General features: G+C 54.9%; 3 protein-coding genes across 9 annotated transcripts; 1 reads left to right on the top strand and 2 right to left on the bottom strand.

The window, feature by feature from the left end:
* The first annotated feature begins 1 nt into the window (after position 1).
* On the top strand, positions 2–3,031 carry RRNAD1 (ribosomal RNA adenine dimethylase domain containing 1). Of its 4 annotated transcripts, none has more exons than XM_039318501.1 (7): positions 2–138; positions 221–508; positions 600–662; positions 766–906; positions 1,063–1,733; positions 1,868–2,040; positions 2,508–3,031. In XM_039318501.1, the coding sequence occupies exons 1-7, from the start codon at positions 43–45 to the stop codon at positions 2,621–2,623; spliced, it is 1,548 nt and encodes a 515-aa protein (XP_039174435.1). In that variant the 5' UTR covers positions 2–42; the 3' UTR covers positions 2,624–3,031. The 4 variants fall into 4 exon arrangements, with proteins under 4 accessions (XP_039174435.1, XP_039174436.1, XP_039174437.1 ...); XM_039318502.1 differs by having other exon boundaries at positions 2,544–3,031; XM_039318503.1 differs by lacking the exon at positions 766–906.
* MRPL24 (mitochondrial ribosomal protein L24) lies at positions 2,798–8,562 on the bottom strand. Of its 2 annotated transcripts, XM_039318512.1 has the most exons (6): positions 8,473–8,562; positions 8,201–8,355; positions 3,904–3,999; positions 3,627–3,724; positions 3,261–3,391; positions 2,798–3,074 (listed from the first exon to the last, which is right to left on the bottom strand). In XM_039318512.1, exons 2-6 carry the CDS (start codon positions 8,348–8,350, stop codon positions 2,938–2,940), a joined length of 612 nt encoding a protein of 203 aa, XP_039174446.1. In that variant the 5' UTR covers positions 8,351–8,355; positions 8,473–8,562; the 3' UTR covers positions 2,798–2,937. The 2 variants fall into 2 exon arrangements, with proteins under 2 accessions (XP_039174446.1, XP_039174445.1); XM_039318511.1 differs by lacking the exon at positions 8,473–8,562 and having other exon boundaries at positions 8,201–8,439.
* Positions 8,563–9,033: 471 nt separating this feature from the next.
* On the bottom strand, positions 9,034–11,284 carry LOC120296655. Of its 3 annotated transcripts, none has more exons than XM_039318509.1 (6): positions 10,843–11,263; positions 10,142–10,165; positions 9,877–9,941; positions 9,663–9,710; positions 9,407–9,583; positions 9,034–9,315 (listed from the first exon to the last, which is right to left on the bottom strand). In XM_039318509.1, the coding sequence occupies exons 1-6, from the start codon at positions 10,938–10,940 to the stop codon at positions 9,098–9,100; spliced, it is 630 nt and encodes a 209-aa protein (XP_039174443.1). In that variant the 5' UTR covers positions 10,941–11,263; the 3' UTR covers positions 9,034–9,097. The 3 variants fall into 3 exon arrangements, with proteins under 3 accessions (XP_039174443.1, XP_039174442.1, XP_039174444.1); XM_039318508.1 differs by having other exon boundaries at positions 10,408–11,255; XM_039318510.1 differs by having other exon boundaries at positions 9,133–9,311; positions 10,408–11,284.
* Between the last annotated feature and the right edge of the window lie 181 nt (positions 11,285–11,465).

An 11,465-nucleotide genomic window follows, 5' to 3' on the forward strand; every position in this document is an offset into this window, starting at 1 on the left:
CGGGCAGGCGAGGGGGGCCGGTCGGGGCCAAAGTTGTGCGCCATGCGCGGCTTCGCCCTGGAGCAGCAGAAGCGCCTGGCCGCCAGCCTGGTGCGCGTCCTCCATCTCTACCGGCCGCTGACGGACGCCTTCGTCATCGTAAGCGCCTCCCCCGCCCCTCCCTCCCCCCTCCGGGCCGGTGGGCTCCGCTGAGCGCCCCTCCCGCTTCCTCCGCCCGCAGGAGTTCTTCGCGGAGGATCTCTGGGGCCGCCTCCCCCGCGGCTGGCAGGCGGCGCTGGGCCGACTCTCCCCGCCGGAGGTGGCGGCGCTGCTGCTGCGGAGGGACCGCCCCGCCGAGCCCGTCCGCTGCCCGGTGTGGCCGCTCTCGCTGCTGGCCTTCCGCGCCACCGCGCACGCCCTGGCCTTCCTCCGCCGCCCAGCAGCCGCCGCCCGCGAGCCCCCGCTGCCGCCCCGTTTCCGCAGGCACCTGCGGCCCAAGAAGCAGCACGAGGTCCGGCGGCTGGCGCAGGTGCGGGGCGTGGGGGGCGGGTGCGGGGGGCCCGGGCGAGCGAGCCCCGGCCCTGACCGCCCTCTCCTTCCCCGCCCTCCTCCTCCGGCAGGTGGTGCAGCGGCTGAGCGAGCGCACCGGGTGCCGCCGGGTGGTGGACGTGGGCGCCGGGCAGGTGAGCCCCGGGGCCGCTTTGGGGGTCCCCCCACCCTTCCTCGGCCTGGCCCTGTCCTGGAGCTCCTTGCCGTCGGCTCTCCTCTCCTCCGCTCCCTCCGCAGGGCCACCTTTCCCGCTTCCTGGCCTTCGGGCTGCAGCTGTCGGTGACGGCGGTGGAGGGAGACCCCCGGCTGGTTGCTCAGGCCGCCAAGTTTGACCGGGCGCTGGTGCTGGAGCTGAGCAAGGAGCAGGCCAGGCGGAAGGTGAGGGTGGGATTGGGGGAAGGGAAGACCCTTGGCTGTTAAGAAGGGCAGGTCAGTTAGGCATCTCCCATACCGACCGGAGAGGCCCTCGGGGCAACCTCTGGGCTGGCTCCGGCCGTCACTTTCCTGACGGCGGCCCCCGGCTTGGTCTTCCAGTCTTTGGATGGCGCCTCTGTCCAGGGGCCAAGGCACGTGGTGGGCTGGGTCAGTCCCGACTCTTCTTGGCCCGAGTTTGTGGAGCTGCTGCACTCGGACGAGGCTGAAGGGAAGGCCGCTGTGGGAGACGGGAGTCGACGGGGAGCAGCCTTGAGTCATCAACCCACCGTGCCTTGTGAGCTGAGGGAAACTGAGGCTCAAAAGGGAGGTGCAGACTGTGGGGAGAATGGCCCAGATTCCCGGGAACAGAACTCGCCACCCCGCCTCCAAGCACAGCACCCCCAAGGGACGCTTTTGCTCACTGGCCTGCATGCCTGCGGGGACCTCAGCGCGACTCTCCTCCGGCTCTTTGTGGCCTGTCCTCACGTTGTTGGCATCACTTCGGTGGCCTGCTGCTACATGAAGCTGAGCACCGGGGAGGGCGCCCGGCCAGGCTACCCCCTGAGCAACTGGGTGGCCGGTCTGCCCGGCCACCAGCTCTCCTACAAGGCCCGGGAAGGGGCCTGCCACGCCATGGAGGACTACATTCTGCGGCTGGAGCAGGACAGTCCTTCGCTGAAGACGCATTACTTCCGGGCCAGGCTGGAGACGGTGATCCGGGCCATCGACCCAACCAAGAAACGCCTTGGGGTGCAGGCTATTCCCAAGACTCACGAGATGACTTTCGAGCAGTGAGTGAGCCCGTCCACTTTCTGGTAGCTGCAGGGGCACTAGCTGATGGGATTGGTGCTGCTCTTCCCACCGATATCAACCTGCCCCCAAGTCCCGTTTGGAACAGCAAGTTCAGCTTTTCCTTCCCGGGCAGGTATGCGCGCCGGGGACTGGAGCGTGTTGGGATGAGTCCTAGTGGATCCCTGGAGGCAGCCTCTTTGGCCGAGCAGCAGCAAGTGGTGGTCTTCTTCAGCCTTGCTCTGCTGCTGGCCCCCTTGGTGGAGACCCTTATTCTCCTTGATCGGATGATTTACCTGCAGGAACAAGGTAAGCTGTGCCTGGGGTCTTGGCCAGAGGCGAATCAGCCTCCAACCCAACAGCTCAAGAAGAGTCAAAATAGCACTATGGCTTCGAGATGACAGGAGTGGACCTGGCTTCCTTTGAGGCGATCCTTTCTCAGGGGAGCCCCCCCCCAAGGGAGGCTCTTAGTAGGAGAGACAGAATTACTTTGTATGCTCAGGCTACGCCTTGGCAAGAAACGGAGATCTGCTTCAGGGGTTCAGCTGTTCAGCCTTTGGGGGGGTCTCCCTTTCCTGTCTTACTGCCTCAATGCAGGCAGCACTTTGGAAGACAGACGCATGGTGCAAACCCCAAGCCAGGGCTGGTGGTGGTTCCATCTTTTCTGATTCCAGCTCCTGCTTTTGAGGGCCTTGGGGAGCCTGTTGGGGCTCCCTGCTCCTGACCCACATTGACAGGGCCACCGCAAGCCCACTCCTTCTCTTGCCTCCCCACAGGTTTCCCATGCGAACTTGTCCCTCTCTTTAACCCAGCGCTCTCTGCCAGGAACTTGGTGCTGGTAGCTGCCAAGGTGCCGCCCTCCGACCTGTGGGACCTGGCTGCAGGGGACTGAGGAGGTTCCTGCCCTAGATGGGTCTTATAGTCCCCAGGAGTGTCCCGCTGCACCCCAGCCAAGCAAGCCCATGGACCAACCCTTTGGAGGAAGATGAAGGAGCAGGCCATAGATGAACCCCTTCGCAGAGGGGGCCAAAATATCTGTTGTGCATTTGTAATGACTGTACGCTTATTTTTCTATTAAGGGATTTTTATTCTTGGTTGCCTCTTAGCCTTTGATAAACGACAGCCCATTAACACCTGTGTGAATGCAGAACTTCTCTGGTTACTGCTGCATCTCTCTCCCCCCCCCCCGGAGGAGGAGCAGAAGCCTCAATACCAATATGACTTCCTGTGCCGCCGTGTCTCTACGATTCCCATCCGCTCCATAATTTCCTCTTGAAAGGTCTTCAAGGAGGGGGTGTACGTCTTCTGCAGGGCATCCTTGGTGGAGGTGTCCTTTGGGCCATCTGATTTGGCAAGGAACGGGCCAGATAAGGGTGGGAGAGAAAAGTCTGTTAAGCCAGTTTCAAGGCTCTAGTCCTCATACTGTTCGAGAACAACCCGGTTCTAGCTGCTGGCAGGGTCCAGCAGAAGTTGTCCAAGATGACCACTTGCTCGTCCTCCCTCCCTCGCTCAGCAGAGAAGCTTCTTACCAACCCACAGCTCCGGGATGATGCCGTCCTCCCTCTGCTCGATGGGTTTGGGGATGATCCGGCCTGTCCGGAGGGAGACCCGCACGCGCTCGCCCTGCTCTGTGTAGCGCCAAACCACTTCGGTGGGCAGCCTGAGGTCACACAAAGTGGACACCGCGCAGAGCACCCAGGAGAAGCCCAAAATGGCAGAAAGTGAAAGTCATTGAAATGACCATGGGCAGGCAGCACTACTTTGAGGGAGAGGGAGAGCGCAGGGAGGGAGAGAACAGAAGTCCCCCACAATGGGATCCCCTGGGCATTTAGGGGCGGCTGAGGTGATTCATGCCCCCCCAAGGTGTGGAGTGGGAGGAGTCACTTCAGCCCTACCTGTCTGCTGGGTCCACCAGGCCCACCTCCTTCAAGGCCAGTGGCTTCTCTCGGGCAAACAGGACCCTGCCCTCCTTGGTGTCCGCATAGTAGTGGCCCTGCGGGGAAGAAATGGGGGAGCCTTCAGCCCCTGCACCAGGGAAGACCACCGGCCCGATCCTCAGCAGTGGAGCTGCAGGGCGCAAGCAGGCTCGCCCCAGCTCGGGCATTCCTGGAAGGCGGCTGGAGGTCCCAAGGGCGGCGACCGGGGGGGGGGTGTTCCCGCAGTACCCCTTACCATGTTGAGGCGGTCCAGCAGCACCGACTGCTGCTCCTTGTCCACCTTGATGACCTGGCCTTGCTTGCCGGCCTCGCGCCCGCTCAGGATCTGCACCTGCAGGGGGGGGGGGAGAGAAGAAGGTGGTGGGTCGGGGGGGGGGCGGCGCCTGCCTTTCGACACCCTGAAGGGATTTTATTGTGCTGATGATTTTAGTATGTTTAAGTTTGACATTAGCATTTATTTTATATATAGTAACCATTTTATGTTGATACTTATAGTGTTATCATGTAATCATTGTTTTGTTATTTTGTAATCATCATTTTGTAGTTAATTGCTTGATCAGATGCTATATATATATATATATATATTGGAAAAGTAAGGGCTTCATGCTTTAGGTATGGGTGATCGCTTATATGAAAAGAGCACAGTAAGGGGAGAGGGAAAGGAGTTACGGATGGAGCCTGGGTTGCTGTGTATGAGTCATCATCTAGGAATTGGGTTTTTTTGTGCCATCTTATGCCTAGTACCAAGACCTGATCTCTTTGTTCTGAAAAGGTATAAAAGGTGGAAGACATCTTTTCTGGTTGCTGCCTTCATCTCTCTACCAGCCACAAAGAGAGATGGGGTCACCCAACTCTGTTTTGATCAAAATAAAAGTTGTTTGCTTGCTGAAACCTCGATTCAGGAGTTTCTTTGGCTCTTTTAAATTCCTGAGTAATGCTGGGGCAATTGTGAGGTTAAGTGGAAAACCTTACATCCTGGTGCCCAAACGTGGTGGAAGCCACAATGGCTCTCCCCTCACATCTGGAGACCCCTGTTAAGGTCCCAGCGAGCCTTCAATTCTCAGCAGGACGAAACCAGCGGCGACTGAATTGTGAGTCTTAGAGCGCTCCCAGGTGTTTGACCTGGAAGATTCTATGCTTCATCGTCGATGGTGGGGTCCATGTCTGATGAACCTGAACGCCCGAATTCAACAAGGTTTCATGCTTCTCTACTGACGGGAGAAATTGCAACAGGCGCCTTGGTAAGTAAAAGAAAAAAAAAAAAAAGCTTTGGAAATCCTGGAATAAGGCAGGAGGTTGATCTCTCTGACTATCCTCTACAGATAAGCATAAAAATAAATGAATAAATGTAAGAAAAGAGGAAGCCAAGCAACTGTCTTCTAATACAGGATAGAGTGAGTTAAGAAAAATAATTGAATTGGTATGTAATTTTTTTTTGCAGAGGTTATGGTAATTTTGGAATAAAATAGGGGGCTGATCTCCCCGACTAGTCCTCCAAAGGAAAAATTCATTACAAAATTCCAAATTAATTAAGTGAAAAGGGAGGAAGCCGAGAAACTATCTTGAAGTAAAAAAAATAAAAAAGAGAATCGTCAGAGTAATTTAAACAAACAAATTAAATCTAAATTTAATCTTCTGCAATATGTTTTGAAAAATTGGGAGGTTTTGAAACCTCCAGTGGCTATTAAGTTTAACCCTGTCAGACAACGTCTGGTGTCAGACAACGTCTGGTGGTGCTTTGTTTTGATGTGTGGCCAACTTATTTTATGAGCCCTGGGCAACAACCTTGGCCAAGAGAAGGGTCTGTGCACTTGGATATTATTAATAAGCTTACAGATGTTTTTGCTATACAAGGGCGGATGGATGAAGAATTATATGCAGGCTTTTTCTTTAATTTGAGCATCCGACAGGACATTTTAAAACAATGTGGCCTGTTAGTCCCTCCAAAGGTTTTGAATTTGGTCTGTCCAATCTGCCCAGAAATAAATAAGTTTCAAAAGAAAGCAATTCAAACTTGTCCTGAACCTGAAGATTACCCACCACCTTATGTGATCCCGACTGCTCAGCTGCTGCTTCCCCCACAGCCCCCTCTGTCTCTTCTCCGTCCTTGCATTCAGCTGCTGCTTCCCCCCCGCAGCCCCCCTTCTTTCCATCTCTGAAGACGAAGATCCTGATGAGGGATCCTCCTCTGCTGCACAGATTCAAAGCCCTTCTCACACGAGACAGGGCAAAGTTTATGCTAAAACAAAACACTTGGAGGAGAAGACAATATGCCCACTGCGACGGGTGCCAGCAGCAAATGGAAAAATGGTCCTGGTTCACACCCCATTTACCACCAGTGACCTTTTTAACTGGAAAGCTAACTTGCCACCATTTAGAGAATCCCCCCAGCAGTACGTTGATTTATTTCAAAGGATTTTTGCCACCCACAAGCCAACGGTCCCTGATATAGACACTTTGTTATCTGGATTTTTGGGGGCTGAAGACAAACGCCAGGTTTTGAAGAAAAAAAAAAGCCTTGGAGGAATATACTGGGGGATGGAAGGAAGCCACCAATGATGGACAAAGAGACATTGAGCAGTGGCCAGCACCTGAAGTTGTTTTTGTTCCAAGTTTTGAATGTGATTTTAACACTGATGGGGGATATGGTGCCTTACTGAATTTTCACAAAACCATTCTCCATGGCATTAGAACTGGGGTCCCCAAGACTGTTAATTAATATAGAGTGAATCAGATTTTCCAGACAGCACAAGAGAGTCCTACTGATTTTATCAACCAATTAAAAGATGGATTTCGTTGTTATACAGACATTGATCCTGATAGCCCAGGCAGTGAACCACTTTTGAAAATGGCTTTTGTTGCACAAACTGCCCCCGATATTCAGCGCAACTTGCAAAAAAACTTGTTTCACTCAGTGCTCAAACTTTTGAACTCTTAATACAAACTGCTTTCGGAGTTTATGCCCAGAGGGAGGAGGCTGCAGAGGGGAAGGAGGAAGATAACATGAGGAAGCATGCCCAACTTTTGGCCGTTGCTCTCCAGCCTCGTCAGAATACCCTGGGGCAAGACCAGTGTGCCCTTTTGCAAAGCACAAGGCCACTGGAAAAGTGTATGTCCAAAGAATTGGGGCCACGGACGGGCCCTGGAGGGGAAGGAGAGGATTTCCATCCAATAACAGGGGACCTCCCCCATCCCGGCTGTCACCACAGGCTGAACCGTTCCATCCTAAAATGCAAATGTATGCTAATGACGGCTATCCCTCCCAATACTGATGTGGCTCCAGAGGTCTTGTTTTCTCCCCTGAACCTCTCTTGGAGTTGCAGGTAGGGGGAAGGAACAAAGTTTTTCTTGTCGATATTGGGGCAACTTACAGTGTCTTGCAGCATGCCCCTAAAGACTGTTTGAGTTCTCAGACTATTCCTATTGTTGGTGTCAGTGGGCAAACTGAAATGGCTCCCTGCACCACCCCTTTGTGTGTGACTCCAAGCCAAGGGCCCAAGTTCAACACTCATTTCTGGTTTTACCCCAGGGCCCTATTAATTTGCTGGGCAGAGATTTCCTGGGAACTTGGGAGCAACAATCACTTGTCAACCCCAGGGTATTTCTTTGGATTTTCCAGCTTTGCAAGCTTATATTTGTTATCTGGATGCTAGTGCATCTCCTGTTTCTTTTCCGGATTCCATTTCCCCTGAGGTTTGGTCTCATGGAATCCCAGGATTTGCTCATTATGCTGTCCCTCACTGAGCCCATCTTCATCCAGGGGCCCAACCTGTTTCCTTATGGCAGTATGCAATAAAAGGGGAGGCCTGTTTTAGCCTCAAACCCCAAATTGATCTGTAGTGTGTTTTGTTTATATATATATGTATGTATATATATGTGTGTATGTGTGTGGCCACCCAAAACATTATGCTTGGACTTGGAATGGTGAGAAAAATAGGGGATGATTAAAGGGCCCAATAAAAAAACCATGTTTGGTTGGAATCACCTCATGATTTTTCTCGCTTTTTGCAGGACAAGCCATATGTCTAAATAAATGTTGTTTTAATAGTATTTGTGTATATATGTTTGTCTGTGTTGTTCTGTGTTATGTCCAAGATTTGGACGAGGGTCAACACCCTCTTTGATAACAACACATAAAAAGGCCTTCTTTAACAATAAATAGTTTGCCTGAAGAAAGTATGAAATGAAATATTTGTATGTGGAATTGTTTATGCAAGCAGCATGGAAGTGAATGAGTTGATTTGTTGATACCTAAGTGTGTGTTAGCTCTCAACCCCCCCCCCACTCTCTCCCAGGCTGTGAAAGAAATTGTAAACTGCATATTTTATTGTTGTAAAAGTAAATTGAAAAGCAATAGCAAGGGTTTGCATGAGAAGAGTTTCATGGAGGATGTATGAGAGAATTTATGGAACATTTATATGAAGGAGAGAAATCTATTTTTTGGTGGTGAGATTTTTTTTTTTCCCCGTTTCTCTGCTGCTGTGTTGCTTTAAGAGCGAGTGGAAAACCTTACAGCCCGGCCCCCAACTTACCGTGTCTCCGCGGAAGACCTGCCAGTCCTCTTCTGGGATGGGCGCCGCCGCGGGCTTCTTACTCCGGGGCGCTCGGCCCGCCCGGCCCATCTCGGGGGCCCAGGGCGGCGTCAGCTTCTCCGCCATGGCCAGTAACCGCGTCAGCCTCATGGTGCCTGCAAGGGGCGCGGGTTGGCCAAGGCAGCGGCGCCCCAAGAGGGCCGGACCCCCCTCGCCCGCCCCCTCCCTCCCGGCAGCAGAGGGCAGCCCCGCGTGTTGCAACCGGCGCCCACCTGGTCCGCCGCGCTTCGCAGTTCCTTCCCGGCGGGGCGGGAGTGTCGGATGACCGCAGTGCACTCTGGGATTTGCAGTCTTAGCAGGCGCTCCCGAGCTACGAAAGTGCAGAGCGGGCTAGTTGAGCCAGGCGCCTAGTCCCCCTCCCCCCCGGCCGGTTCGTGGAGGTTTTCCCCTCTTGGACCAGCACCCGGAGCCCTCGTCGGTCTGCCGGCCGGTGGGCAGGCGGCCTCCGACTTCAAATTCCCAGCTGGCTTTTCTTACTGCTGGCTGAGGATGTCAGAATCCTCCCATTTTATTCTGAGATGTTTCAATTTCTGTCAATTCCGCTTCATTGCAGAGCACTGGAGAAAACGCATTTCACGGGATGACAGAAGAGTCTTCTTCAGCTACAGACTGTCGGGCCGATTGTCCCCCGCCCACTGTTTCTGCAATGTTATTCACCTGTCCCTTAATAAAGGAATGCAACCCAACCCTCCACCACCACCATAGATGAAGTAGCAGAGCAGAAACTTTGGAGAGCAGCACTCAACAAAAGAAAACAACAAAAGATTTGCTGGTTAGAGACTGCAGATCTCTATTTATGCTGCTGTGCCGGCTTTCCTTGCATCTCAGGCCCCCCCATTAGACAAGGGGGGGGGCAGGAACAAGATCTGGGTCGCAGGGGCTGTCCTGGGCGCTTGGCTCCTCCTGTTCCTCCTCCGGGTCCAGTTCTTGAGGTGGGACCTGAATGCCTAGCATGGTCTCCACGTGCCACAGCCTGGCCTTCACAGCCTGGAGGTGCTCCTTGAGCGTCTTCATGGACTTCAGGCAATCGTGGCAGCTGCGAAGATCCTGCCTGCCTGGAAGGAGAGAGTCCCATGAGAACAAAACCTTTGGGCCTTTTCCCTCTCCACCAAGGGAGGAACAGGGGAAGGCGCCCTCCCAACGTACGCTCTTGGAAGTGAGAAGACTGGAACTCATGTGCAGCTTGCAGCTCCTGAATCAAAGCCATGATCTCCTCTGGAGGCATAGGAGCCGGAAGGGCAGCCTCTGGGCAAATGGCCTTGGAGGCCGAGGAGTCAGGAACCAAGCGGTCAGCCTGAGCCTTGCTGGGGGCCTCTGGATCACCTGCCGAGGGGAGGGGCGGTAGAGTTAGCAATGGCAGCTGCTTGGGCACCTGCTTGGAGGTCACCTCTGTGAGGCTTACCACTTGCAGCAGCTGGACCTGGTTGGGGCTGCAGCTGAAGAAGACAACCTGGAAAGATGGAAAGGAAGGGCACAAAACATGTCAGTGGGGGCTCTCTCCCCTCCTCAACCCCCTGCCCCCCAGCTTCTGCCCTGATTCAAAACATGTGCATTTCTCCAGAGCCCCCAAGACCTCCTGGAGCTTCAAAGAAGTAAACCTCCAAATCTTCACTCGCCTTCTCCTACAACGGGGTCTCTTTCAGCTTCATCCTGGGTTTCTGCTTTATCATCCTCGGAAAACCTGCAAATACCAAGCAAAGCGTGTTTGTGATGCCACACAAAAAGACACCCATCGATCCACGGCAGCCAATGACTCAAGAATTTCCAGAGAAGACAAGGGTATCTAAAACCCATTTTCTCTTTCCGGCACCAAGATCTCCCTCATTTGCCCTGCCTTACTTGACAAGGCTTTCTTTGAGTTCCACAGAGGCAGATACTTACGGTCTGTTCTTCTCATAGATGGACCTAGGGGGGAAAAAACAAAAATTGGCTGCCAGGAAATTGAGCCCACTGGTGCCCAGACCACAAACATTGCCAATGTGGGCCAGCTCTCCCTCCAGTTAAGGGTGTCCTCAAGATGGTCAGAAGAGGCCCTGGACAACTGGAGGTGATCTCTGGGGCTACTCTGTTCCCGAGGCCAGGCAGACATGGCTGTGAAAGACTCGCCCTGGCGATCTGTGGGCCTTACCTGCCCAATTTGGCCTCACCTGCGGAGATGCCGATTAAGAGAGAACCAGTTCTGCATCCTGATGCCAGCTGAACTGTCACCCTTGGAACCCTCACCTGTCTCGAGGCAACCAGGACCACCGGGTTCCATTGTGGTTGTGAGGTCGTGCCCTACTTTGAGTCCCTCTTGAAATGTGTGGATGCAACAGAAGCAGCACTTGGGCAGCGCAGCCCCTTGCCCGCCTGCCTGCTTCCAGGGGAAATATTAAGTCTGAGCCATTCAGGGAATTCCCGGGGCCCGTCCAGCAGCAGAGGTGTGATTATAATGCTTATACAAACCAGGTGGGAAGTTATAAACACTCAGAAAAGGAGAGAAGGGGGGGGGGCGAGATTTCTATCAGCCTTCCCAATTGGCTTGACTGCCTGGGGCTCCCCCTCGAGACCCCTCCGGAAACCGAGCAGGGACGAGAGCTCACGGGGAGCGGTGCTCTAATTCCTGTCCGGCCCAGAGGAGGTGTGTGGAGGAGGACCGGGGACGGAGCCCGGCAGGGAAGAAGAGCCACGGGTACTCCATGCCCAACTGCGGCTGGCGGAGGGTCCCGAGCGGAGCCCCAGACCCGTCCCCGCCGCGGCTCCTCCTTTGCAAGCAAGGCAGAGATCTTCCCAGCTGCCGACCCTGCCTGCTGTTCGGCCGCTTCTCCGCAGGGCGGTGCTGCTGCCTCGGAAGAGGCGGAGGGCTCCTCCGGCCGCCTTCCAGGGATGCCCGAGCCCGGGGGGAGCCCGCCTGCGCCCCGCAGCCCCGCCGGGCATCCTCGCCCGCCTGCAGGCGCTACTGAGGATCGGGCCGCCTGCTGAGGACGGGGGGGGCCTCGGGGCCTCCCGCTCTTCTCTCCCCAGCCGGAGCGGGAGCAGGGCGGGACGGGGGGGGTTCGCGAGCGGGAGCCCGAGAATTGACCGGCGGACTTGACTCTGGCGGGGATAGAGAGGAGGGGACAGAGCGGCCCATTTCGAAGCGACGGTTCGGAAGTGACGGACGCTCCGGCCGCCCAGCTCGGAAGCGCCTCCCGCACGTCGTCTCCCCCGGAAGTGGCGCGCGGTG

This window comes from Crotalus tigris, unplaced genomic scaffold (assembly GCF_016545835.1).
Source record: "Crotalus tigris isolate CLP2741 ecotype Arizona unplaced genomic scaffold, ASM1654583v1 scf7180000021444.432893, whole genome shotgun sequence".
Lineage (NCBI taxonomy): Eukaryota > Metazoa > Chordata > Lepidosauria > Squamata > Viperidae > Crotalus > Crotalus tigris.